Source organism: Eutrigla gurnardus, assembly GCF_963514095.1.
Source record: "Eutrigla gurnardus genome assembly, chromosome: 11".
Classification (NCBI taxonomy): Eukaryota; Metazoa; Chordata; class Actinopteri; order Perciformes; family Triglidae; genus Eutrigla; species Eutrigla gurnardus.
In genome coordinates, this window is record NC_139925.1 from 9,947,034 (window position 1) to 9,973,066 (window position 26,033).

The following is a 26,033-nucleotide window of genomic DNA, read 5'->3' on the forward strand; positions in this document are numbered from 1 at the left end:
CTTTGATATCCTTGGTTTTATTTTTGATTTCTATTCTAATTGCATGTTATGTGTTTCTTTCTAGTGCACCTTGCGGTTAATGCAAAGCTGGCCTGTGATGCTAGATCTAATGAGATCAACCTCTGTGTAGCTTTCTGCACTCTCAGCCCTATAACCCATACAACATATCCTCTATACAGTATGTGCAAACATGCTCCAAGTTAAAGCATTATGAAAGCCTGGAGAGACTGTGGTGGGGGGGGTTCTGTCGTTTGAAAAGGCACTTGTTTATTGTTGGAGAGCATGTATTTATTTCATTCCTCCACAGATTGTGGGTAAGGGCAGAGCCGGCTCGGTCGGTGTAATTAGAGAGGTGGGGAGGGAGAGAAAGCGTTTTTTTTGCCACAGAGTTGCTCAGATACTCTTCGCCCTCAGAGAGCCCTGCGATGCCCCAGCACACACACCGGGCCGTTAAGTACTGGCACACCGGTCTGCACTTAATTAGTCTGATATGCAATAGTTATAATGAAAGAATGTCACACACAGCACTGGCTTATATTTTTAACCTCAGTCCCCTCCTTTCCTTTCCTTTTTTTTTCTTTTAACATCTCTTTTTCCTCTCCGTGTCGGCCTTGGAGATCCCTCTGATTTGGCCCCACTAATAGGGGGTCTGCTCTTCCTGTTCGGGTTTACCAGTCAGGGAGGGACCACCATCCTGCCACCCAGTCGCACCATCACTCGCACACACAAATATCTCAATTACAGCTTCAAAGTTGACACGTGCGCACACAAATACACATATATGTAACGTATGATTTTTTTTTTTTCACCCTAAAAGAACTCTGCATCCTTCCTCCCCTGTCATGATTGTAATTTGTCATGTCTATGAATAAACCGTGTCTCCTGAAAAAGGTGCCCGCTGAGGTTTACTTCAAAACTGGAATACAGTTTATCAACAAAACACCCTGAGGCCCAACATTTCCAAGTAGCTAACTTTGTCCCGAATCCTCCCGAAATGACTCAAAAAATAAATAAACAAGTTTCAAACCTGCAGAAAAAGGCCTTAGACATCTGGAGGAAACCTAAACCAGATCAGGCCCGAGAACTGAAGTGACCCCGGCTAGAAAGACATAAAAAGAGCCTTTTTATCTCCATCAACGCTGGTGTGACTCAAATCTTTATGCTCTCTGTGCCCTGATGATAGGTTAGACTCCAGTAACAAACTCCTGGGCACGGGTGGCGTATGGCACATTCTCATCAGTCACGCGCACCATGGCTACTGTGAGGCTGGACCTATTTTAGAGTTGGTGGTTTGCGGCCATCTCAACAAGGAAATATCTACCCTGTGGTAAAGGGAGCTTCTTTAAGACACTTGGAGCTTGATGTTTGAAACTATTCTGGAACCAGAGTCCTTCCTGTTGGTTACATTTACACACGTTCCCCCCGAGGGTTTTTGTATAACGCTCTGAGCGTGGAGTTGTGTAAGGCGTCTTCAGCCAATCAGAGGACGGGAGGTGTAAAGAGGCCAGAAAAAACGCTTGATATGATTATGAAAATGAATAAATGAAGTCAATTTCTGTTTAGGGAATAAGGCTCATGTTTGCTGGAAACACCATCACATTCATCTATCTGCGAAGTCTAATCTCAAAGCAAAGTATTCACGCACAATTATACGCACAATTTAACGTCAGGCAGGAAATAGAATGAGTTAAAATGAGGAATTCTGTCAGTGGAGGGAACTCGCCGCTTTGATATATTTTTGAATTTCTTAGGACAGCATTATGCAGGCAATTAGGGCTGCACTCACACAAACCAGCGTTAGCACTTGAAATACGTCAACACTTCTATATGGGAGAAAGATATAGAGGGAAAGAGAGCACAGGCGTGAGAGAGGGAGGGAGGGATATAGGGAGAAGGAGGGCAGAAGGGAGGATTGACTAAGGAGAGCATTTAGTAGACTCACTCCTTCACTCAGTCACTCTCCCCTTGCCGGTGACGTCCGCCACTGCAAACATTTGCTGCCTGCCAGGTGAGTGAACTTTCACCTTAACTTCTCCTTTTACATTGTTTTTTTTCTTGCTAAGGAATATTGTTTTATTTTCACTTGATTCATCAGTTATTGTTTCATTTAGTTTCTTAACACGTGTGCATTTGAAGTGTAACAGGTGTAACCAAATTGAGATGCTTTCTGGATTCTTTACTTTAACTTGATTCATAAAAAAAAAAGAAGTAGAAGAAGAAACAGTCAGCAATAATATTGCCAAATTTCAAACATTTAGAGGAAATATTTTTGTTCACAATAATGTTTTTTTTACATTTGATTAAGCAGTAACAAGAGATATACATGACTTATATTATCTGCTTCTTTCACTATGATTTACTGAGTCTCCAAAGTCTGTTTGTTTGTCTGCTGCTGGTTTGATCCTTTATAATTTGATCGTCCCAGAAGACAAACAGTCTCACTGTGTATTTGTGTGTTGTTGTGTGGCGTGCAGTGATTTAATGTGTCTGTCTCCACCACTGCTTTCGTGTTTGGCTGTGACACTTGTTAACCCCCAGTTAAAACCTGCCTCGGTCTGTCTGGTTAGTGAGCCTCGAGGGTGATGTTTATTCACATGAAATGCAATACAAAAGTGCATTGGTGTATCTCTAATTATAACCTCATGTTTGACATGAGTGAAAAGTTAGCCCATTCATTTGATGTGTTTCTGACTTGCATTGCATCACAAGATTGATGCTGCAGCATTGACTTAAATCACATATGGTAGAAAGGAGTCATCTTTTATGTGATTGTGAACACTGTATTCTGCCATCCCAAACCACTTGATTTTTTTTGTCCAGAGGATGTCACCGTTGGTCCATTATCCAGGCCAGGCAAAGCTCCCAACTGGCTGTTTGACTTGAAGGGAATTACTCAGTCTTAATGCACGGTAGTTTAAGTTTCAGGTGTTTCTTATTACAGGGAAATTAGCCTGGAGCTTTAAACCCGACGGCTTAATTGACAAGTCAGTTAAATGACTCCTCTGGTTAGTTTAACATTAATGATTATACATAACTTGCACCGTCTAATTCAAACAGAACAAAGTGAACCATGCGGTGTTTCATCTCTTACCTGCAGACCCCCCTCCCCTCCTCTCAGTCACGATGACCCGCAGCCTCTGCTTGAGCTCCCTCCTCCTCCTCCTCCTCGTCCTGCTGTCCCTCTCCTCCTGTCCCGCTGGAGCCGAACCGCGAAGGACCACCTCCCCTCAGCGCAGGGCGGCGCGCGCGCCAGCGGCCAAGGTGCGTTTGGCGGGCAACAACGCGCGCGAGCCGCACGAGGGGCGCGTGGAGGTGCTGCACAACAACACCTGGGGGACCGTCTGCGACGACGAGGTGGACCTCAAGATGGCCAACGTGGTGTGCCGAGAGCTGGGCTTCCAGAGCGGTGTGACGTGGGCACACAGCGCCAAGTACGGAGAAGGAGCGGGTGAGAGAGCACTTCCTGTAACAGATAGCAATTAAGCCCAGCAGTGGGACGGTTGGATGAAGAAAGGTCAAATGTCGCCATTTTCTTGTTGAGCTGAGTGTAAAACAAGCTATGACAGGCCTTTGACATGTCATAACAGGGAAACTGTAGGTGTAATTAATTTAATTAATAAGGCTTCGGTCCATTAAGCTTTACTAGTTCAGTAGTTAACGATATTAACGCCTATGCTCTTCCTGCCACTACAAGTAGAAACGCCTGCTCTGAAAGAAGGCCCTTTGGATTCTCTGAGTCATTTATTAGATTTAAGATGTCTCCGAACTCAATGGCAGGCAGCCATGTTGGACGGTGCCACAATGTGCCCTCCCCCGCAACACACTAAATGTATGTCTCCGTGAGGAGCCCACCAATTAACACATCCAAAATAACACCATAAAGCGACTAAGATAACTTGTCCTGGGATTTGGAGCCTACATCTCGTTAAGGTCTCCCGGCAGGCTGGCAGAGCAAATATATGGGCCAAAAAGGGGCATTTGTTTTAGAATAATGACAGCATTGGCGTGCCAGAGTTGTGCAACACTTGCTGTGGTTTATGGACATTCTTTACTGCTGCTTTTAAATCCAAATTAAAGAGAAGGTTGAGTGGATCCGAGGAGAAGGATCTACAGCAACCTGTCCTTGTAAAATACTGTGTAGCTACCGCTAAAAACGCAGCTAAGGTGAAACCCTAAATCAGCGTGCCAGTTAAAGTCAAGTGTTGGGTGTTTAGGAACTGATCCGGGGCGCACAGTCTGTCTATTGAACAATCAATGCGAGTCTGCGAGTGAAGTAATGAATTTATCCTATCCACAAGGCCCAATATGGATGGATAATGTACGCTGTGACGGCTCAGAGAAGTCCTTGAAGGACTGCAAACACAACGGCTGGGGGGTGAATGACTGTAAACACTCTGAAGACCTGGGGGTGGTGTGCACCCCTGAGCGAAGGCCGGACCTGGCAGCCATTAGAGCCAACGGTGTCGGCCCCAGGCCCAATGGCGGCCCTGCACCTCAGTGGCAGGGCCCCGTGGCCACGCGCTACTACGGAAACGGACATCAACAAGAGCTCCCTAGGTTCCAAAGACACCACCAGGTAACACAGTTCACTTCTCACACGTTTCCCAATGTCATTCACCGGAAGGCGTGTTAACGGTAGATGTGATGTCGCCAAAAAGGGTCACAGTAAGGTGCAAATCGAGGAGGTCCGCCTTCGTCCCATCCTCATGGCCACCAAGAGGAAGAGCCTGATCGCGGAGGGCGTGGTGGAAGTGAAGCACGCTGGGAGATGGAGGCAGGTTTGCGACCTGGGTTGGAGCCTCAACAGCAGCCGAGTTGTGTGTGGGATGCTGGGCTTTCCGGAGGCTACTCAGCACAACGTCAAAACCTACAAGTAAGTATGAATCTTTCCAGCTAGCTTGACTGAGACATATTTCATGAGTTTTTTTTTTTTTCTTATTGTACATTACACTGGGCTGCAACATGCTTGCCATTCAGCCCAATGTTACGTGGATAAAAACTCATCCTGAAGAATGAAAAACAACAACAGTGGCATCCCATTTACAGCCACTGAGTAAAGGCCTTTTGTTGGGCTTATCTTCCTCCCCCAGCCACTTCTGCCCTGTGTCCCCCTTTACTCCTCCCCCCTCCCTTCCTCAGGATGATGATAAAGGAATCCCTGTCCCCTCTACTGCCCTTTCTCTACACCTCTCTCTAGGCAAATCACCTCTGCTCACCTCATAGCCTCACTCCCTCTCTCTGATGCTATCTTCAGCTTGCAGCGCTCAGACAAACAGCCCCACTTTAACTTTTAGATTCCCATGCCGAAGTGTAATATCACTGCTGATTGTGCTTTAACTGCCCCATCGATAGTGTGTGTGGGACAGAGGTGGCTGTTGGAGGGCGGGATGAGAGCAACGTGGAGCAATTCCTTGTGGTACATTACAATGCTGGCACGTTGCCGGAGACACATTTATTTGCTACTGACAGGGATAGTTAGACATTTTAGAAATTACCCTAATTTGCTTTCCTGCAAAGAGTCAAATGAGAAGATACCAATGTCATTAGTTTAGCACAAAAACTGTAATGAGGAGGGAAAAGCTGGCCTGACCATCAATCAGAACCTGTAAAGTTCATTAATAAACATGTTTTATTTTGTTTATTCAGTCTGTAAAAAAAAAACATTTTATTTATTTATTTTTTTTGGTAGGTGGGGTTCTTTTTTTTAACCTTTGGACATACACAGGCTAGCTGTTTCCTCCTGTTTCCAGTCTTTATGCTGAGCTAAGCTGACCGGCTGCCGGGCCCAGCTACAAATTTAACTGACAGATACGAGAGTGGAGGGCTATCAATCTTCTCTAACTTCTGACAAGAAAGTGAATTCCCCAAGTGCTGAGTCCGTCCAAATACCCATCGCCGGCATGCACATGTGCATATTCTAATGGAAACACTGTTCCAATGAGACATATACTTAAATTCATTGTATTTAGATGTCTCACTTTGCCTCTTTAAAAGAGATCTATATTTCCTCTACTGAAAAAAACCCCCATTGACAGTAGATTTTGAGAAGGTTCCGCTCTTCGACCACAGGAGGACCACACATTTGCAGAGAATGACTCCACTGCTATTATAGGAATGAATAGTGTCGGACCATTCGCTGTCCTCAGTGGGACCCAGTTGGATCTGGTTCCTGGAGGGTTGCCGGCTCTAGGTGATTCACAGTTCAGCTATTCCTTCCCTCTCTTGGCCCGGCCTTTTCTGACTCAACTGGCGACAGACCGCAACATCTGCTCTGTACTGTAGGTGCTAGGTTCCTCTTTCTTCTTAAAGGCTGTAACTGAGGGGGCAACCCATTTGTTTTATAGACTTTTCTAACTTTTTTAAATTGACTTTACAAACATCCCTATTGGAGCGCACTCACTGAAAGGATTTCTGCATTACCCTTGAATTAAGCTGCGCTGAACTCTGGAACACATAACTGGATTCTATTGTTGTAGAAGGGCATCATCAGGCATCATATCTTCAGCAATAAAAAAGGTCCTCAGTATGTGCTGTGGTGGAACAGCCTGGCCTGACTCTATCCAGGATCATTTATTAGAGCACAGCTTTCCCCGCATTGCAGGTGTGATGCTTTTCATTCCCCACCCGCAGCACAGATTCACCACTTAATGCAAAGAATGGGAGAGGAGAAGCACAAGTAATAGTTGAGTGAGGAAGCAGATGGGTAGATGTGGATGGATGCAACAGAGGAGATTTGGCTGCTCACCAAGAGGAGAGATATGACAGAGGGGGACCAGGCTGCTGTAGCATGAAGGGGGTTGGACCGAAGCCTGCAGGGAATCTGCTTGGTGGCTGTTTCAGGATGTTGTTTTTTTTTTTTAAATCTCTTTCTAAGGTCAAGGAAAAGAAACTTGAACAATAGCACTCAATGAGCTCTTTAAGCCCTCGAGCGAAGCCACAAAAAAGTGCTTATCCAACATATCTGCTTCTAAATGCACAGTGAAAAGTCATTATGTTGATTTTTTTTTTATTGTATGTGTTAATTATAAAGGCACGGAAGCGGTTGTGATTTGAAACATCTCGGTCTGGCTGTCCTGAGTATGACCTAGTGTTCTCCTGTAGGCGCTATACTGGTCTGAACCACGATGATGTGTTTGTTTCCAAATCTGTAACAGTTTATAGATGCACGCTGTATTTGTTCACTCCCAAAACGCCTATTTGGCTTCAAGGTGTAAACATGCCTCAACGTCTAAGCTGCCACTGATAAGTAATTTTAGCGATAGTGATAACGCGATTTATTTAACAATATTGGGTTTTCAGGGTGAAAACATATAGTTGGCTCTTGTATTGGGATTTCTATAAACAACCGACAGTTACATCCAGAATACCTGAAATACGTGTTATGCTGTTTCAGCCTTTACTTATAGGTAATTGTAAGGATTGCCCTCTTACTGAAATTGCTGAACTTGCACTGTAATTATAATTACTGTACAAAATGCGAGCGGAGTCGAGGAGAAACAATTGGGCGCGAGACAATATGATGTTCAGTTTTCATGTAACATATTCCACTTAAACGGTCGCCAGAAAAGCTACGGGTTGTGTTGCATGGTTGGACCACATTTAGCCGGTGACACTCCCCCCCCCCTGTTTCTCCAGCTCGCTCAAAGTCTCCCAGTCCATTCTTAGAATACCATGCCATGTCTCTCTGCCTCCCTGTGTCTCTTGGATGAGACTCTGAAGATGCCATAATTACAGGTTGGTCAGGACCAAGGCTCTCCGGGTTTTCTGCTGAGGGTGAAAAAACACCCCCAATTATAGCCGAGAGAGAGTAGACATAGTTGGTGAAGGAGGAGTAAGAGAGTAACGAGAGAAAGAGGAGACGGAGAGAATGTACAGGAGCAGCAGTCACACCAGCCAGATTTTCGCTTGCTTGTGTAAAATATGTCCAATTACAGCTGCAGTTTGCAGCTCAGCCCGCTGTGTCAGCAGCTGTCCGTCTTCCTCCGTCACCTTAGTGATTTGGAGACTGAACCGGCATTTCATTTTTAATTATGTTTCGGCTGGAATTTTATGATGATGAGGGTATCATTTTCAGGCTTTTGTGTGACATTTTTGACTGACCCAGTCTGACGTCTGTGTGATCTTCCTCAATGACCTTCTCTCTCATTTTTCTTTTTACCATCTTTTCATTTCCTTCCTGCATGCCGGTGGTTATTTTTGTGATCCGGAACGGACTGGAAGCCAGCTTTCATGCATAGTTAGCATAGTGTTTTTTTTTATCAGCTCACTCTGGTCTGCATGGAAATATTTAGCAACTATTTGAAATTCAAAGATACGTAAAGCAGGCTAAATAACATTTTCTAAAATATTTCATAATGGCAGCACTGTGCTCTGTACGCTGTGTTTCATCTTGGCCTTCTTTTGCATTTTTCTTTAGCTGAGCGTCCGTGTTGATATAATGCCTTGATATGAATTGCAACATTTTTTTGCATTCTTACAACAAAAGTTCTGCTGCATGAAGATGCGATTCACCAAGGCAACAACAGTTTAAATCTGATTTGCATGCCTTTTTCTGTGATTTTGTATTGAACATTAAAACCCAGAAGACCTAGAAATAAAGCCAGGGAGCATAGAGAGGGTGATACAACCCAAACAGTGGTGCAATGCCTGTCTTTAACAGGCAGGTGGGACTCCCTATCATTAGCCTCTGTTCTCTTGGCATCACAACAAGTGCTGGAAACACTGTTTGCATTCTTAAAGTCGAGCTGAAATGAAAAACAAAATATGACCTATGCTTAGATGCTAGTACCAACCAATTTCATTCGTCCATTAATCAATCTGCAACTACGGCTCTGCACAGAAGTAGAGAAGATCGTGATCAAATCAAAAGTTGTTTCACTTAAAGCAAGGCTGATGTATGATGTAAGTTGGTGGTGAAGCATGTAACGCCGTCCTAATGCTCATACTACCGATTACATGCGTTTGACTTAGACCTAATTTCTTTTTATTCTATATATTTTACATATTTTAAAAGTGACATTTAAGCACTTTGATCTCCTTTGAATCAACTTCAGCATTACTAAACAGTGCTGTAATTCAGTCAAATGAAAGACCTGATGGCTGAAGGTATAATTTATAGCCTGGGTAGTCGTCGTTTGGGGCTCTGAAGAGGAAAAATGGTTAGCTGATTGGTCTGTGGTGAGGTCAAAAACAAGTCACAGACATGTTTGCCTCATGGGAAAATATATGTGCGTATGCATGCTCCTCACTGTCTGTCCCTGATGGCATGTTACTGCAGAGCCACATGGCAGACACATTGAGCATATTTTACAAGTGTAATTCAAGACACTGTAAATAATAAGTGTTAAATTCTATACAATGCACCAGTACAATTTACAGCAGGTCACGTGACCCCTCGGCTTTATTTAGAGCAATGCACTTGAGTTAAAACTGGGGGACCTTCCTGCCTCATCACGCCAAATGTTTGATAGCTTTCAAAGGCAGAAGTAATACTATATAAAATGCTGAGATTTAATTTCCATATGTTCATAATTTAATCTGCTCTGAGCCACATTTGTGCTTCATATGGACCTTGAGAAACGACCTGAAGTCCATATGACGAGTGTTGTTCACAGATAACATCTGTAATTTGAACACTTCTGTTTGTGACATGATTGCTGAAATGAGTACGGCACATTTTCAAAGTATTTTTTCTGACTAAATGCTAAAATCTTTGATGAGAGGTCTGTTCTGGCCCATCAACTACTTACAGCATCAGGTTGTTATGTGATTTTGGAAGGTGTTCAGTCAGCAGTCCATGACTTCACACAACCATCTACAAGACAATGCTTCTCTTGATTCCAACATCCTCAGTTTATTTTGAAGTTGTTTTTTTTTTAACCTTTACGGGAATGTCTAGAGTTCATGTCAGAAATATTCAAATATTTATCTACCTGTGCTCTCATACAAATATCCTTTTGACATCTTTGTTGCTTTAAAGGGGTATACCGCTAAAACCAGCATTTGAGAATTTTTAATGATGTTTTTGTTTGGAACACACACACAAAAAATGAAAACCATTTTAGCCTCCCACACTGATGCCATGCTGATATACAGCTCTGCAGTGATTAAACTTGAAAAGAAGTGCGTGCTTCGATGTACAAGGCATTTTAATGGAAACAACACCTCACCGGCTCATTTTGATGAATGTCAGTTGTACGGGTTAAGAGCCCATGAACAGTTTCGGCTACATATTCTTGACAACTGGTGGACAATACGGCGGCTGTGGCTCAGGAGATACAGTGGGTTGTCCACGGATTGCTTGCAAGACATTGACATTGAACCCCAAACTGCTCCCAATGGTCAGGTCACCTTGCTTCAGGGCTGCGATCGGGCTGTGAATAGCTTCCGTGCATCTCGTGTGTTTCTTGTGTTTTGGTGTTATTGATGTGAATGCCTGAGATGGTGCATGCACTTTGCAGCGGTTTGAGGATGTCCTGGCATGGTCTATGTGGCATGTCTGCTCTGCATGTCTGCCAAGAGAACAGAAGGCTTTCCTCTCCACCGCTCTCCCGAGTCAGCCAGCACACTTGGTGCATAAATCCGTGTTTGGCTCTGGCAGTCCTCAGACGTGCAGTGCACTGCCAGGGTTTTTGTTTGTGTATCGTGCTTGGTCAAACCCTGTTTTCCCAGAAATGTTGTACATCACTGATGTTGAATGTCATGATTTGTTTGGACTGCGTTTGGCTTTGGAGGTTAACAACGTAGTTCAAAATATATATTTTTTCTATCCTTTATAGTTTTTACATCCTGTAATTGCCACAGAAATGCTAAAGTCCTATATTCAAAGGGGCTGTGTTAGTTTAAAGGGCAAGTACATTTTATTGAATGAAACGTGGGTTATTCTGATGAAACTTACCCAGCAGCACATTCCTGTTGAACACTTATCCGTATGCTGGGGACAGGAACTATGGTTGCCCTGTAGGAAAACATGATACACAAGTTACTCTAAGCATAAACAGTAAATAGAAAGCAGCCCACGTTCCAGATGGAAATATAAAGCAAGAAGGAGAGACGGGAAGTGTTTGTGCCGCTACTCGCTGTGGCAGCGTCCCTCCTGTGTGGCCAGGTTACATATAAAACAAACAGCAGATGCTTCAGTATATCCTACACTCTCTGGCTCTTTGCATGAGAATTGGTGACCCAGGTCACCTCACAGGTTGATGTGTGTGTGTGTGTTGGTAACCTCAGCAAATATACAGATCTGATAGAGCTAACATCTGTTCTTTGGTTCTGTTGCAGGAAAATATGGGATACCAAGGTTGCAGATCCTTCAACACGGTAATAAAAAATTCCTCACGTTTCTTAGCTATATTTGACCTCACTCATTTTATAACACTGTGAGATACTGGCAGACCTAACAAGTTGGACTTTGTTTAAAGACACCGAAAACCTTTTCTCAATCAGCTTCTTGCTATAAATGATGGGGTTAAGGAACATGTTTTTGATTGTGTCACCATCACGTCAATTAAATCTAAGAAAAACAAAACCCACACAGTCCTGATAAAGCAGAATCGTTTTTAGTAGTTAAACCTTTAATAAGCAATAATTTAAGTGTTTTTTTTCAAGTTCAACTATGATTCTTGCTACTAAAGCCATGACTATTTCATGTTATGGAGAAATGGTGAATATTTAAAACTAAGTTGTCAGGGGCTTTAAGGATATATGACCAAAAACTTTCTCTTCTTTCTAGATTGAGCCTCATGTCAAAGAAGAAGGGATTCTGGGTAGAAAAAGTTCACTGTCGGGGCACTGAAAACAGCCTGTCAGAGTGCCTGTCTCAGCTTTCGATTCCCCGTAGTCCGAGTCCCTGCAAGAACGGGAGACATGCCGTCGTCAAGTGTGTGCCAGGACCTCAGTTTGCTCGTATCTCCTCAGGAAGACCCCAGGCCCCCTATCCAGTTGTGGTAAGATTAAAACAGTAATGCCTAACATGGCACGTTCATACAGTGTGATTATGTAAGCTGAATTATATTCCCTCTGCTGCTTGTACAGCCTGTGCGTCTGAAGGCCGGCCCCAGGCTGGGCGAGGGTCGCGTGGAAGTGCTCAGAGACGGAAAATGGGGGACCATTGTGGACCACATGTGGGAAAGACCTGCAGCCAGTGTGGTGTGCAGAGAGCTGGGCTTTGGTACTGCAAAGGATGCCCTGCAAGGAGCCTTCATGGGTCAAGGTGAGAGAAAGAACCGCTGTTGCTCAGAGCAAAGGCTTCCACATAACTTAGACGGGAAATTCTGGAAATGCGCTTTTCATCTCGTTGTTTTGAGTGTGCAACTTAAGATGTTTGGATGTTTTTGTCATGCGCTATGGCATTCCACAGAAGACAGGGAGTCTTTATCTTAGATGCTGCACCCGTCTGCGTGAGCTGATCAGATAATGCACGTGGGCATTTGTGGTTGTCTGCTTGTCTGTCGGTCTGTTCCTGAAAGTTACCTTGTGAACCTGCAAATGTGTGTGATTAAAGGAGTTTTGTGCCAGGACTACCAGCTGCTCAAACATGTGCACACACACACTCCCACGCACACACACACACTCCCACACACAACATGTAATGCTATAAGCCATAGTGGTTTACGTTGGCATTCGGTAAACCAAAGCCACAGACATAATCTTGCTAGCTTCAAGCAAGCTTTTCATTCACTCGCTGAGTGCTGTGGTCTTTTTCCTTCGATTTCAATTTGACAGCATCGGTGATGCACAGACTCATTCACTATCCAGCTGCGCCAGTGGTTTCCCCACCCTTAGGAGATGTGAGAACGGCTTCCCCATGCCTCAGGCTAGGGTGTAGCCTCTAATCATGCTGATCAAGATGAAATGTGGGATGACAGTCTGCTGGTTTAGCTGTTCAGTTGATCATAGGGTATTTCCTTATGTGTTGGATTAGTCCCTTTTATCTTTTAACCTCTTCAATTGATTTTTCTGTGGATGATGTCAGTTCTGCTACTTTTTTTTTTTTGATGAGTCTAACAGGACTAAAACCTGGGTTTTCTGTTGGCTCCTCTAAGGAGACTTATATTGCAGCAGGCTTCACACCCCATGCCGTCTGGTTTCAATCACCACTTTAATCGTTGGGCCAGAATTCAGATTCATTGTGGTCGCAGCAGTCTGAGGCAGAGAGAGGTGTTTAATTGTCAGGAGGGGTAAAAGAGCTTTCAATTTTCTACCTAAAATAGGTTTTCTCTGATCTAATCACAAAGCTGCATTTCTGTATGTGCAAGTGCGAGCTTATATATCCTTGCATGGTTGTGTGTATGCAATCAAATCTGTCTGTTAGAATTATAACATCAAGATGTGGCTGTGGTTTGATAAATGGCAGGTTTAGGTTCTACTTTTACCTCATATAACTCCTGTCTCGCTCCAGAAAATGCAGGTTTCCTATACCATGTTTCCTGGTTTGGTGATTCATTCGCTCACACCCTATTTGAGCCCACCGACAAAGGAGCAGGGAGCACTCTGACTGTTTGGTCCTTTCATGACCTTCATATTAGCTTCGTCATTCTGTGTGGTACGTTGGTGCCCGATGCAGACCACACAGTGCACAGGTGGGAGAAAAGTTTCAACCAGTAGATGGATTTAAATCAGCATCAAAGACTTAATGTGGGCTTTGAATTTAAATTAGATTTAAATTAGTACAGACTATTGCTTTATACTGTATTAAAAGCTCCTCTTTCACTTCATTAATTCCCCGCAGCCATCTGAAGGCATCAAGACAGATATTTCTGATAAATCTGCAACATCCAATTTGAGAAGTGCTGCGCCAGAGCGCGGTGCCATTACCCGCAGCCTCCGCTGTGTTCACCTCGATTAAATTACATGCAAATGACACCAGGCTGCTACAGAATAACCACACACATCAGACTGGTGGGCTGTAACGCGCGGCATATTACCAAAGCTCATTAATCTTGCTTGCCCAAAATTTACAATGTGAAATACAGTCAGATTATGACTGAGATATTGTCGGATGTCCTACAGCTACTCTGTGTGTCTCTACTTGCCCCCCAGGGACAAATTGGAATTGAATTGAGTTGAATTGGATTGATGCAATCATATAAACTACTTCACCAAATATTATTTTTTTATTATTTTCTCCTCGCATCATAAAACAGCAGATTTGTGGTGTCGTATCCCCACATTGTGAATACACCATCCAGACATCAATACGATTTCCTGGATAAGCGTTTCTCTGTTTTGTTTAGCTATTGTCATCATGATTTGCACAGCTGTCTCGGAGCAATGAGACCCGTGATATGACTGGCTGCGATTGTGTTTAAGAATCACCACACCCTCTGATCTATATTTAGCCTCCCTCAGCCCGTTTGCACTTTTCCCTCTGCACATGCATAAACCAAAATAGTAGGTGTGCTTGGAGGTGACCACACAGCCATTGCGCTGAAGACCTATCGCTGGGCGTTTATCGTTACACTTGCACAATTAAAAGGGCCCGTAAACACACTTCACACACTTGCACTCTTTCCCACACATGTGTGTTCACACACACACACACACAGTGCTCTGCCTTTTTGTCTGTCCCTGTCTAACACTTACATATGCGCTGCCATTGCAGGATGATAGGACTTCAAAGTCGTCTCACGGCTTCCTTTCTATAACATGCTGCCTGTTAGACATTTTACCGTGACATATAATTTTCCATGTGCTCGAAGCCCACATAAACACAGGGCCATATGTCGAAAAGGTCTAATTTAGACTCTTTGATAGAACAAACCCTCATTGAGAAAGACTTCCTGAAATAGTGAATTGTTTAAGATGTAGTTTTGTACAAATGTAAGTGCGGTTAATCCCTCTTTGAGATCAGTGTATCTCACAAAGCATCAAGATTTGAAGATAGATTGTCATACATTGTTCACATGAAACTGAATTACATTCGCGTTCTGTCAGCGCATGAAAAAAAATAATCTCTTCTTTAGCAGCAGGGCGACAAGACCCCACAGGAGTGTGTGGGATTATTTATGATGAGCGAATGTGATAATGCGATAAAGATTGAGGCTGTTTGGCTGGAGAAGGAGGTGGACAGATCCTGGCTTTGAATGTGGTCTCACTTATCAGATCTGTTGAAACACTTTCTTGCACATATGCACTTAGCTGCGGTGTGCAGGTGGTATGCAGTCCCTCGCGGGCGCATCCCCCTCTGGGATAAGAGAAGTTGTCACCTCGTTAAGCAGCTTCAAAACCCTGTTGACAGAGGAAAAGGAAACATTATGTTGATGCTGGTTGGCTTCTAACATCTCAAAAGGCCCACAGGCAGGCGGATCTATTTACAAACTTACATGATTTTAGCACTTGGCCGAGAAACAGATCTAACTGATGACAGAGAGGTCTTGTGCGAGGCAGAGAAAGAGACGTTCCATGGAAAGAAAAACTACACACACGACATTAATGTGCCTAAAACAGAGCATAATTTCAGAGAGGAAAATAACTGGGTTTCCCTTGCAACCACTAACCAACTATTTATGCTATTCTCAACAAGAATGTGACCGATGTTACCCTGTTTCCATCCCCTATAAAGTCAATTTCTCTAATCTGTCCAAATGATCTGCCAATTTGAATTATATGGTAATCAAGCTCAATCTGTTTCTTGTAAATACTAAATTTAAGCCACCACATTTATAGTTTTCCTGAACGTTGCTCTCATGTCGATCCTCGACATTTTTATGTTGATGTTCACGGTTTGATCATTTGTGAAATTGATGTCAGGGACAATGAAAGTGAAGAAAATAGTCTAAGCTGTGTTCTGACTCCATCTGCCAGCTCTCTAACTCCCATCATTATCACATTCATCATCACCATCACTCAGTTAAATTACAGGGATTTCCTTTTTTGACCAACATTGTTATTTTAGTACATATTATTTTACATACATAAGGGGAGTAAAACACCCCCAACTGCCCGTCGTGTGTGTGTGTGTGTGTGTGTGTGTGTGCATGTGAAGTGCGTGTGGCCAGTTTCTTGGGATTTATTTCGGGTTTTTGTGGATTTCCCAAAACGGAAGTTTAAATACAGCGTGTCACTGTTCATTTTGAGGATTCCTCGACTGGGCCCCATGTTTGTCTTGATAACTTAAACAGTGGGAATTTGGATCTAGTTTACGGATAGAGGCGGAAGTGGTTTAGATGCGTCTTTCTCATACGTCTGAACCCACGCACGGTGACCAGTATGGAAGCAGGCCTGCAATCTACCAAAACCAACACAGAGACAGATTGGGTTAGGCTGCAATCTGGTCCCGACCATTCCAGTCATCTTCCTTCTCGCCCTTCTTTCTTGGTTTTTCTCTGTTTCCCCCCCCCCCGTTTTTTGCGGTTTGGTTGTGTTTATTTCAACGCTGCCTCAATTCCAAGTTTGCAGTTTGTGCGTCTTGTTTTAAGAAAACAGTGAAGCCATAGTTTGTTCTGTATCTTCACATACTGGAATCATTACGGCAGCAGCTGTTTGCTTTCACAGAATCCTAATCTTACGATTTGTTTCCACCATCTTCTATGTTGTTTAGAGATTATCTGGTTTTAAACGACAAACGAATTCTAGTGAAACTCTTTTATTTTGTCGCCGCAGATTTGGCCTTGTTTGCTCACCCAGGGTGGTGGGCTGCACACAACGTTGTTGTTGTGCTTGAAGCAACAGAATGGTGGTAATGAGGTGTGACAGATCCTTAAAGTAGATGTTGCTAGTGCTGCTGCTTGGCTTGCAGGAGCATTTTGTCACAACAGATAGGAACTTTTCATTGTTGGTTTTGACGCTAAAATCGAGAAAGCACATTCATATGAAAGGAAATGTGTGAAAGCATGTGTGTGTGCTGCTTCTGCATGATAAAGTCGACTCATGCCTTTGTGTCTACGTTGGGTGGCCCCTGCTCTTCAGTTATGATCATGCTCTTCTGGCTTCTGTAGTTCCCTCCTTTAAATCTACTTCATCTCCTCCTCCCCCTTCAGGTACGGGACCTATCCATATGAACAGTGTCCAGTGTATGGGTACAGAGCGCTCCATCCTAGACTGCTACTTCCAGGAAGTCCAACCGTGGACGTTCAAACACAGCCAGGATGCCGCAGTGCGCTGCAACGTCCCAAAGACCGGAGTGGAGAACACAGTACGAAAACTACGCTATCAAAGCACATACAACACCAGCTTCCACTGATGAAGCATAACCTATTTAATCCCTTTAATCCAATTGATTTTCAGGTGAGGCTTGTTGGCGGTAGAGTCCCATCGGAAGGTCGTGTGGAGGTGTTGATGGAGGTTGGCGGTCGTAAGCGTTGGGGCTCCGTCTGTAGTGAGAACTGGGGCATCAACGAGGCCATGGTGTTATGCAGACAGCTCGGCCTGGGCTTCGCTGCCAGCGCTCATCAGGTAACAACCTCCCCGACCGACACCACATCAATTACTGACAGCGAGGTGGCAGCGAGCATGTCATTTTGATCTCTGATTGTAATGCCACCCCCTTAATCTGGGTAATTATGAAGAAACTTTGTCCGAGTCTAATTATCTGTGTCTAAAATGATGGGCAGGATGTCCCGAATGTCACTCCTCCCACATCTAAAGTAATTAGTGTAATTTTGAAAATGTCAGACCAGATTGTTCAGAGGTATCATTCCTCCATGATTTGTCAAAATCCCATCAGCAGTGTCTGAGTTATTGATGAAAAACAAAGAAACAAACAAACAGATGAACACATGGAGGCCAATCCATAGTCACAGCCCCTGTAGTCACTGTGGAGGACACTGAGCTATGATGCTGCTCACTGATAGAAAACCTGACAAGTTGCCCTGTGACCCCATTCGTGCCCTTTCTTTGATAGGAGACCTGGTACTGGCCCGGTGGCCCAAACACAACTGATGTGATTCTCAGTGGAACTCACTGTGTGGGCACAGAGTTTTCAATCCAACAGTGTCGCCGCAACAATCATGTCTACTGTCCTCGCGGAGGTGGAACCAAGGCCGCTGGGGTCAGCTGTTCAGATAGTAAGTCCAACCATTTTCCCCCGAGCTCCCCCTTCTCCTCCCTCCGGTTCTAAATCTGGTCCTAACGTATCCTCTCACATCTGACCTGCTCCAGCGGCACCGGACCTCGTTCTGGATGCCAAGCTGGTCCAGGAGACGGCCTACCTGGAGGACAGACCCCTCCACCTGCTGAGCTGTGCCAATGAGGAGAACTGTCTGTCCTCGTCTGCTGCCAGGATGAACTGGCCTTACGGCCACCGGCGCCTGCTGCGCTTCTCCTCCCGCATCATGAACATGGGTCGCTCCGATTTCAGACCCAAAGCCACAAGAGAGAGCTGGACGTGGCACCAGTGTCACAGGTAGAGCCACCCTCAGGGGTTTATGGAAGCGTTACACTGCTTAGGTTGTTGCAAATGCAAAGAACTGTTTAAATACTTACTATATATGGGATATTGCGGTTGCACTTGTGGTAATACTAAGTGTTTTTTCGGGGGGAAATATTGTGAGAAACACCTGTTCCTGTACAAAATCATTTTTAGATGCATTGATGACATAGCTCCCTCCACGTTGAGTAATTTGCGTTATATTTAATTTAATTGCATTCAATTGCTACCAGGAAAGAAAAACAGGCTGAAGTGTGATCTCTGTGCCAGTGCACGTGTGGTTTGACGAGGGAGGTTGCATGCAACGCGGTCGTTAAAACACAAGACCCTTTGTCCGTCACCGGGCCCCAGCAGCATTTTGTCCATTAGTTGAAAATAGGCGAAATTTTGTCCTCAGGTCTACTCTTAACAAATTCCACTCAATTGCCCACCTCTGTCAGTAAGTTTCTTGTCAGATGACGAGAGCAGGCCTGCCGCCGTTTTAAGCCCCCAGTATTGAGACGTGTGACGGCCGGCAGTGTTGTCATCTCTCCCTGCATGCACGTGTCTGCGGAAATGACGGCAGAACCAATCCAGTAAGCGCAGGTCAGATGTAATACAAAGGACAGGGTGGCCCCGGCACGAACAGGTCCGTTTCAGTTTGTTACGACAACACATCAGCGCTATGGATAGTGTGATTCAAAGCCCTCTATTCACTCCGAACGAGTAAACAGCTCAACCACGCCGACGCTAAAGCAAGCTCCTGTGAGAGGTGTTACGGTGACACCCCATTCATGTTCAAGCAGTGAGGTCACCAGGCTACAAGCCATAGGGAGCCAGTGTTCAGTCAGCGTAAATGCACATACTCATATATGCACACATACACACTCTCACCTGCACTTTCTCCTTCTGTCGTCCCAGGCACTACCACAGCATCGAGGTGTTCACACATTACGACCTGCTGACTCTGAATGGCACGAGAATCGCTGAGGGACACAAGGCCAGTTTCTGTCTGGAGGACACGTATTGCCCTGATGGTAATGTTCACCACTGTTCATGAGTCCCAGTAAACATATTCTCTCTCATTAGTGACAGGAAATGAATATCGATATTTCAGCTACAGCTATTTAGATCTTGTTTTGACTTTGTGGTTAATGTGTTAGATCACCGCTGTGGTTGTTTGTTCACTCTCCATTTACTTGTTATATAATGGAGTTCATACGTAGTCTGATGCAATCCAAGGAGCTAAAGACTCTTAAAAATGACAGGGAATGCTGAGCATCAAATGAGCTTTGATGTTGTGATTGATAATGCTGTTGGTGTGTGTGTGTGTGTTAGGACTCCAGAAGCGGTTCTCCTGCTACAACATGGGTGATCAGGGTATCTCTGTGGGCTGTTGGGATACGTATCGCCACGATATTGACTGTCAGTGGATCGACGTCACAGATGTACGGCCAGGAGACTACATCTTCCAGGTCAGAGGTCATTTTGTACTTCAATCGTTCGTTAGAGTACACTTCAAAGTAGTTTTTCATGTCACATAAAGAAAGAGTTACACGGGATCTTAAGGTGGACTTCCTCGTGATAAGCGAGCGTTTCCATGCATTTCAATAAAACCTTTACGTCATCGGAGTCATCACCTCAACCATTCCTCGGTCTGTCATTAGTTGGACCCGGGTCAATCAGTCGAGTCATCGTGGCGGTCTAGACTCAAACACATCAAGGACTTCATCTCACATTATCCTCCATTTCCAGTTACGACTACTGATCCCATCATGTACGCAGCAGTCCTCAGATCTCACGCTGCTAATTACCTCCCAGATGTGGCCGATTGGTTACACTGTATCTGCCTGTCTGATAATTACTTACTCTGAGAGGTCAGTCTCAATCTTTGTAATTACGCTGCTTTTCTCTCTATAGAAGATGGATTTACTTAATTTACTCATAATAGATATGACACACACACACACACACACATATATATATATATATATATATATATATATATATATATATATATATATATATATATATATATATATATATATATATATATATATATATATAAATGCATGTTCTTACTGGATGTATTTAAAGCGTTTTGAGCAGGGTGTAATTATAAAGTCGTACATCGCTACAGATCGGTGTGGAGGCGGAAAGAAGTGGGAGAAAGAAATTGGAAGAACTACTGAAGGTGAAAAGGTCAGGGTCATTTGAGGAGAAAAAGCAAGAAGAGAACATAACCACATTTAACTGAGAAGAACATGAGAGAAAAGAGAGAGTAAGCCAAGCAGGGAGTTAGTAATTCACCAAGGCTGCAGCATTGGGGAAAAATACAAGTATCTTTTACAGCAGCACTAGTTTCTCTAGTAAAGTGCAGAAGATGCCTGACGTTTCTGATCTTGGGCTTTACAGATGGATTCAGCAGGCCAACCCTTGAAACACCCACTGCTAATGAAACACACCAATTACCCAAATTAACCATTGCCTCCCTTTAGTCAAACAGCAGCGAGTGCCCCCTTCCATTAGCACAGGCTAATTTGCCACCAAGGAATTCCTTCTGCCCTGTTTTTTATTTTTACTGCCACTTTCTCACTGAGCAACACATTCTGCCAAGCCTCGTACGCTCTGGTCCAACACTGTAATTTACCCAGAAAAATTGAGAGACAGCTTTTGTGCATTCACCAAGTGTTTTTTTTTTTAGTTTTCTAGCCCTTTTTTAGTATAGTTTGCCTTCACTCTGCCTGTTGCTGTTTGTAACGTGTACTTAAAGTGGGTGCAGCAGTTTACAGAGCAGCTATTAGAGTAAATGGCTTCTCTGTATTATCACCAGGCCAGATTAAGAGAATGGCTGTATCAGCAGTTATGGAGCTGCTCTGCAAATGACAGACTATTAGTACGAGTACGGTGTATGGCAGCACTCACAGTAAGACCGAGTTCAGACGTATAAACATGCTTATGCATAACTGCTCCGTTGCAACAGACTTCAATTTCAGGCTAATTCCGTCCTTATGATTGCATATCTGTGCCGAAGTGAGGAGCAACCGCATTCCTTGAGCTTCAGCTGTAAAGTTGCACAACCTCTCACGCAGCTTGTTATCATGTTTCGTGTGGGCAGAAGTGTTTTTACGTGTTTTTCATACAACTTATAAAGTATTTTATGATGAGCTTTCCTTAAAGATCTGCCGGGATGGTGCTTCGCAGAACGCGGGGTAAAATGTGTAGCAAGTGTGTTTGGCTGTAGGCTACCAGGGGAACATCATTCAAGGTTAAGTCCATGAGAAAGCGGTGTATTTATCTTTCCAAATGGGAATACGGTATGGAAAAGTCATCCAGCTTTTTATAGATGAGAAAGGGATTGACTATAAAAACAATACCAGCCTGGAGTGCTGTTTAATAACAGGGCCCTCCAGCAGTTTTACATCCAACTGCTCTTTATATCAAATGGTTTTCACAGTGTGTAGTGAACGGAGAGTTATTCCTTCCTTGACCATGTGCTTGGTGAGCTGGAGATACAGTATTCGATGAAAGTGAAAACAACAGAGTGATAAATTTCTCCCCGTTTTCCCAATAAATGTTTGTCGCTCGGATGAAAAATGGAAAACGCTGCAAGTCAGGAGGTGAGAAACGCTGTGATATTGAATCGCTGTTAAAAAGAGGTTTTGTGTTTGTCATTTTGCAGGTGGAAGTCAACCCCTCGATGGACATGGCTGAGTCTGACTTCATGAACAACGTCATGAGGTGTCGCTGCAAATACGACGGCCACAGAGCTTACATGTATGGATGTCATGCAGGTGAGGACCGAGAAGCCTTTTCCTCCTTCTCCCTTCATCTTCATTTCTCCTCCTCCGTCACTCATCTGTTCTTTTCCCTCCTTATAGGCGATGCCTACAGCGCCGAGATCGAGGACCTGTTTGAGCACCAGAGGCAAATCACCAACAACTTTGTGTAGCCCATCCCGGGGCCCGGTGCGAAGGCCTTCCAATGGGGCCCACAGACTACTCAGGGTGGGCTGAGGGCGAGGGCCCCAGGCCCTTGGGACCTTAGGACCCACAATAACACAGCAAAATGGCGCCTGTTCATATCCTTGGCAGATGTGGATAACATATTCATCAGCACATCATCTCACAGCAGCGACCATTGAAGAGACTATTGACAACTTGAGTGAAGCAGGTGCCCCGACGGCTCAACGTGTTTTTTACTCTAATTCAGTAAAAACGATATTGGATATTGATTCGAACTATACAGATTTTTGGACGACTGGTAACTTAAGTTAGTTATTCAAAATGTATACGCATGAAAGACCTTTATGTCGCTATAACTAATCTGTCACAAAGACAACGGGGAAGAAGGTGCTGTTGGGAAATCTGATTCCCAATCTAGAAGATACAATACTCTGAGGGAAAATAATAATGTTGTGAAATTGCGTAATTTCTGTTGCAAATGGCTGATTTAATGCACATTTGTGATGATGATGTTACCCAAATTCAAATTTTGTAACTGTTTACGCTTTTACATTACTTCAATATTTGGTTCTCTTAAACAATGCTGTATGTCGTTACGTTTCAGGGGGAACAGTGTTGTACAATGCATTCTGGGTAGTTTTCTTTCACAGTTAATTAGATATTTTATCATTGGTTCGTTTTTTTAACAAATTCCTTGTTTGTGTAGTTCCTGTAGTTTCATCTAGAATAGGTAAGAATAAGTCAAATGATTTTTATAGAACAAAGCACTTTATCTTTTAAACATCAGTATTCTAATTTTACCCCCAGTCTTTTTTAAAATTAGCCACCAAATTGAGTTCTTAGGGTTTTTGTATACAAAACACTTTATTGTGTTTTACATTTCCGAAAGTGAAATATAAGGTTTGTGTTTAGTTTTCATATACAATGTACTATTTATGCTGTAACTTTATTTATTCATGGATTTCACACATACACACACAGCATGCTCAGTAACGAGTTTAGCTTCAGTAACGCTTAATTAACAATGCTGAGTCATGTTTTTCAGATGTTATTAACCAGAAAGGAATTATTAGACAGTTCCCATGATGCAGATGAATAATTGTTGATTTATTTTAGTAATTAAAACAACTGTAACTGTACAGCTTTCTCCTCCAGTCTGTCTGATGGGAGGGAAAGCCAGGCTGACAAAACCACAGTATTGTGGCGGGCAGGCAGGCTGGGATTAGAGAGCGTATAAAAAAACCTTTTAATTACGTCTGTTTTGGTTAGACATAAGGTGACGGTTAAGGTTATGGATATAGTATGTGCTTTATAAAGAAACACTATGGAATTGTTACTTATGGAATCAGAGAAAGAGCGAGAATCTGGACTTCCGTCTTTACACAAATTGCATGAAAGATTGTGATTGTCAGAGAGATTTAGCGGTGATTAAGAGAAAGGCTGAGAAAGTCGAGCAGAAAGAGATGAAGTTTGGAGAAAGACTTATGCAGACAGACACTTTTTAACTACCAGGAGCTGCCTTTTTGTAGGCAGCCATACAGAGACCACAAGCTGGCATTTTCAGCTCTCCAACGAGAACAACATGTTTGTCCGGGAGAGAAAAAAAACAAACTCCAACAGTAAACATTCGGCTTATTTTTTTTTACTGAAGCCGGGCCTGCTAAAATCTACTTCTTCCTCTCCTACACTTTCTCCGCTAATGTTTTCACTCAATACCAAACAATGATGCAACCCCATGTTCTTTACAACATGGAACTTATGTTAATCATGTTGTTTCACCCCATTATTGTGTTTGATGTGTTTGGCTTAACGACTTAGTGGTTAAAACTGTTAAGATGTTTTTTTTTAATGGCCAGTCACAAAGTCATAAAGACCGTGGACTCGATGACTTTAGCACATTGTCTTCCTCCTCACTGTGCCTTTATGATTATGACTTCATGAATAAGGCTTACGAATAATTTGTTTTTTGAATAACCTTTTATAACCATGCCCACATGGCCAAACTACAAAATAAAAACTGTTGGAGATACAGATGTTCGAAGGTAGAGCTGAACGTCTAAGATGAGTGTTTGCTGATGTGCTTTTCTGTTGTTTGTGTACAGTTGACATATTACAGTCTGTTCTGTGTGTTATTTAAAATTATATGCCATTCCATATCTTAAGTTGGGTTATATTCACCACTCACATCATATTACTGTATTGTACCCATGCTATAGGCGTAGCACTGGGACATTGATTTCCATGGCCAGTTATGCTTTTTATTTTGTCTTTAAAGCTGAGAGTGTGAGCTATGACGGTGCTTATCTACAATCATATTCATAGAAAGCTGTACTCTCAGGGACTTTAACCTCATCTAAAAAAAAAAATAATGTTTCATGTGATGTGATTTAGGTTGCATTTTAGCTGTGACGCATACACTCTTACAAAAAAAAAAGTAATCTGTACCCACATCTGTGTGGAGGAAAGTTGGGATAACTGTGGATAGACACTGGCTGAGTCAGGGGCGAATTTCAGAAAAAGCCCGTATCATGATCCATTCATTCATCATTACTGTGAATCAATAAAACTTCATCACATACCGAGCTGTCCTCTGCTTCCTGCCTTCTTCGTGCCGCTTATACATGATGCTGCAGTATTTGTGGTGTGAATTGTGTGTTTTCTCTGCATCAGGAAGACAGCAGGTGCTATATTAAATGAAAGATAAATTAAAGTTATTTTGAGGGAGACTCGAGCACTCTGGGCTCGTTTTTTAGACGTGGAATACTGGAACTTCCCCGAAAATGACTAAGACGACCTTTGCAAGCTGTTTCTGTGACTTAATACTTTGCAAACATGTGGGAAACGAGAAATCACCTAACTACTTCAGCAACAAAAATACACAAGTGTCCAGGAGTTAACGACTAAATTCTAGCATATCAAACTGGGTGGAGTATTCAGCGATGTCTGGAGAGGAAATTTACTCTTAACAAAAGTCTGATTTGATCACAGCTGACAAGTCCACCCAGAAAGAAAACAGCGGTGCTGTGAAGTGGTCACTCGCTGGGATGAAACAGCTGCCGGGCAAACAGGAAAGGAATACTTGAAAGCACCTGGATTCACAGAGTGTACTCACACATTCAGCATACTGTGTTCCTGTAAACACACAAGCAAGTGCACACATACCAAGTAAAGTGCACTTCACAGATAATATTAGAACTTAAAATCTTTTTATCCTGTTGAACTTCTGAACTGGAGAAAATGCAGGTTTGAGATAAATCCACTTGTATCGCTTGTTCTGTGGAAACGATAGGAGCTCATATGATGTCATCACACTGGCAGACCCTCCATACTGGTGTGTAGGACTTGTGACTTTGTAAGTCAGAGCTTGATCACATCTCCGGCGCTGCTTGGACATGTGGACCCAAGCGAAACCAAATCACTCGATCAAGACAAAACAAGAGGAAGAAAGCAATTTGAGGAAGAAAAACAAGTTGAGGACAAATGAGCAAACTCATAATTTTGTGGATAAAGGAGCGAACGAAGCGAGAGCTGCGTGAGCGAACGTTCATGACACGCTTTATCCTTCGGGCCCACTTCCTGTTTGCTGCACGTGTTTTAATTTGGGAGGCCCCCCTTTGCCACCCCACCCTGACCCGATGGGGACCACAGACAGCTCCACAATGGAGACTGTGTGCGCTCTCTGAATGACAGACCTGTCCATACAAGCTACAAGGACCCCCCCC

The 26,033-nt window shown here is 43.4% G+C and overlaps 1 protein-coding gene across 1 annotated transcript; it reads left to right on the forward strand.

Moving 5' to 3' along the window:
- The first annotated feature begins 1,867 nt into the window (after positions 1 to 1,867).
- Positions 1,868 to 24,893, forward strand: loxl4 (lysyl oxidase-like 4). Its single transcript, XM_084021908.1, has 15 exons — positions 1,868 to 2,008; positions 3,098 to 3,448; positions 4,299 to 4,576; positions 4,659 to 4,873; positions 11,281 to 11,319; positions 11,732 to 11,945; positions 12,034 to 12,211; positions 16,980 to 17,134; positions 17,227 to 17,394; positions 17,843 to 18,005; positions 18,100 to 18,343; positions 19,268 to 19,383; positions 19,685 to 19,821; positions 22,029 to 22,140; positions 22,228 to 24,893. The coding sequence occupies exons 2-15, from the start codon at positions 3,124 to 3,126 to the stop codon at positions 22,296 to 22,298; spliced, it is 2,415 nt and encodes an 804-aa protein (XP_083878034.1). The 5' UTR covers positions 1,868 to 2,008; positions 3,098 to 3,123; the 3' UTR covers positions 22,299 to 24,893.
- The last annotated feature ends 1,140 nt before the right edge of the window (positions 24,894 to 26,033 follow it).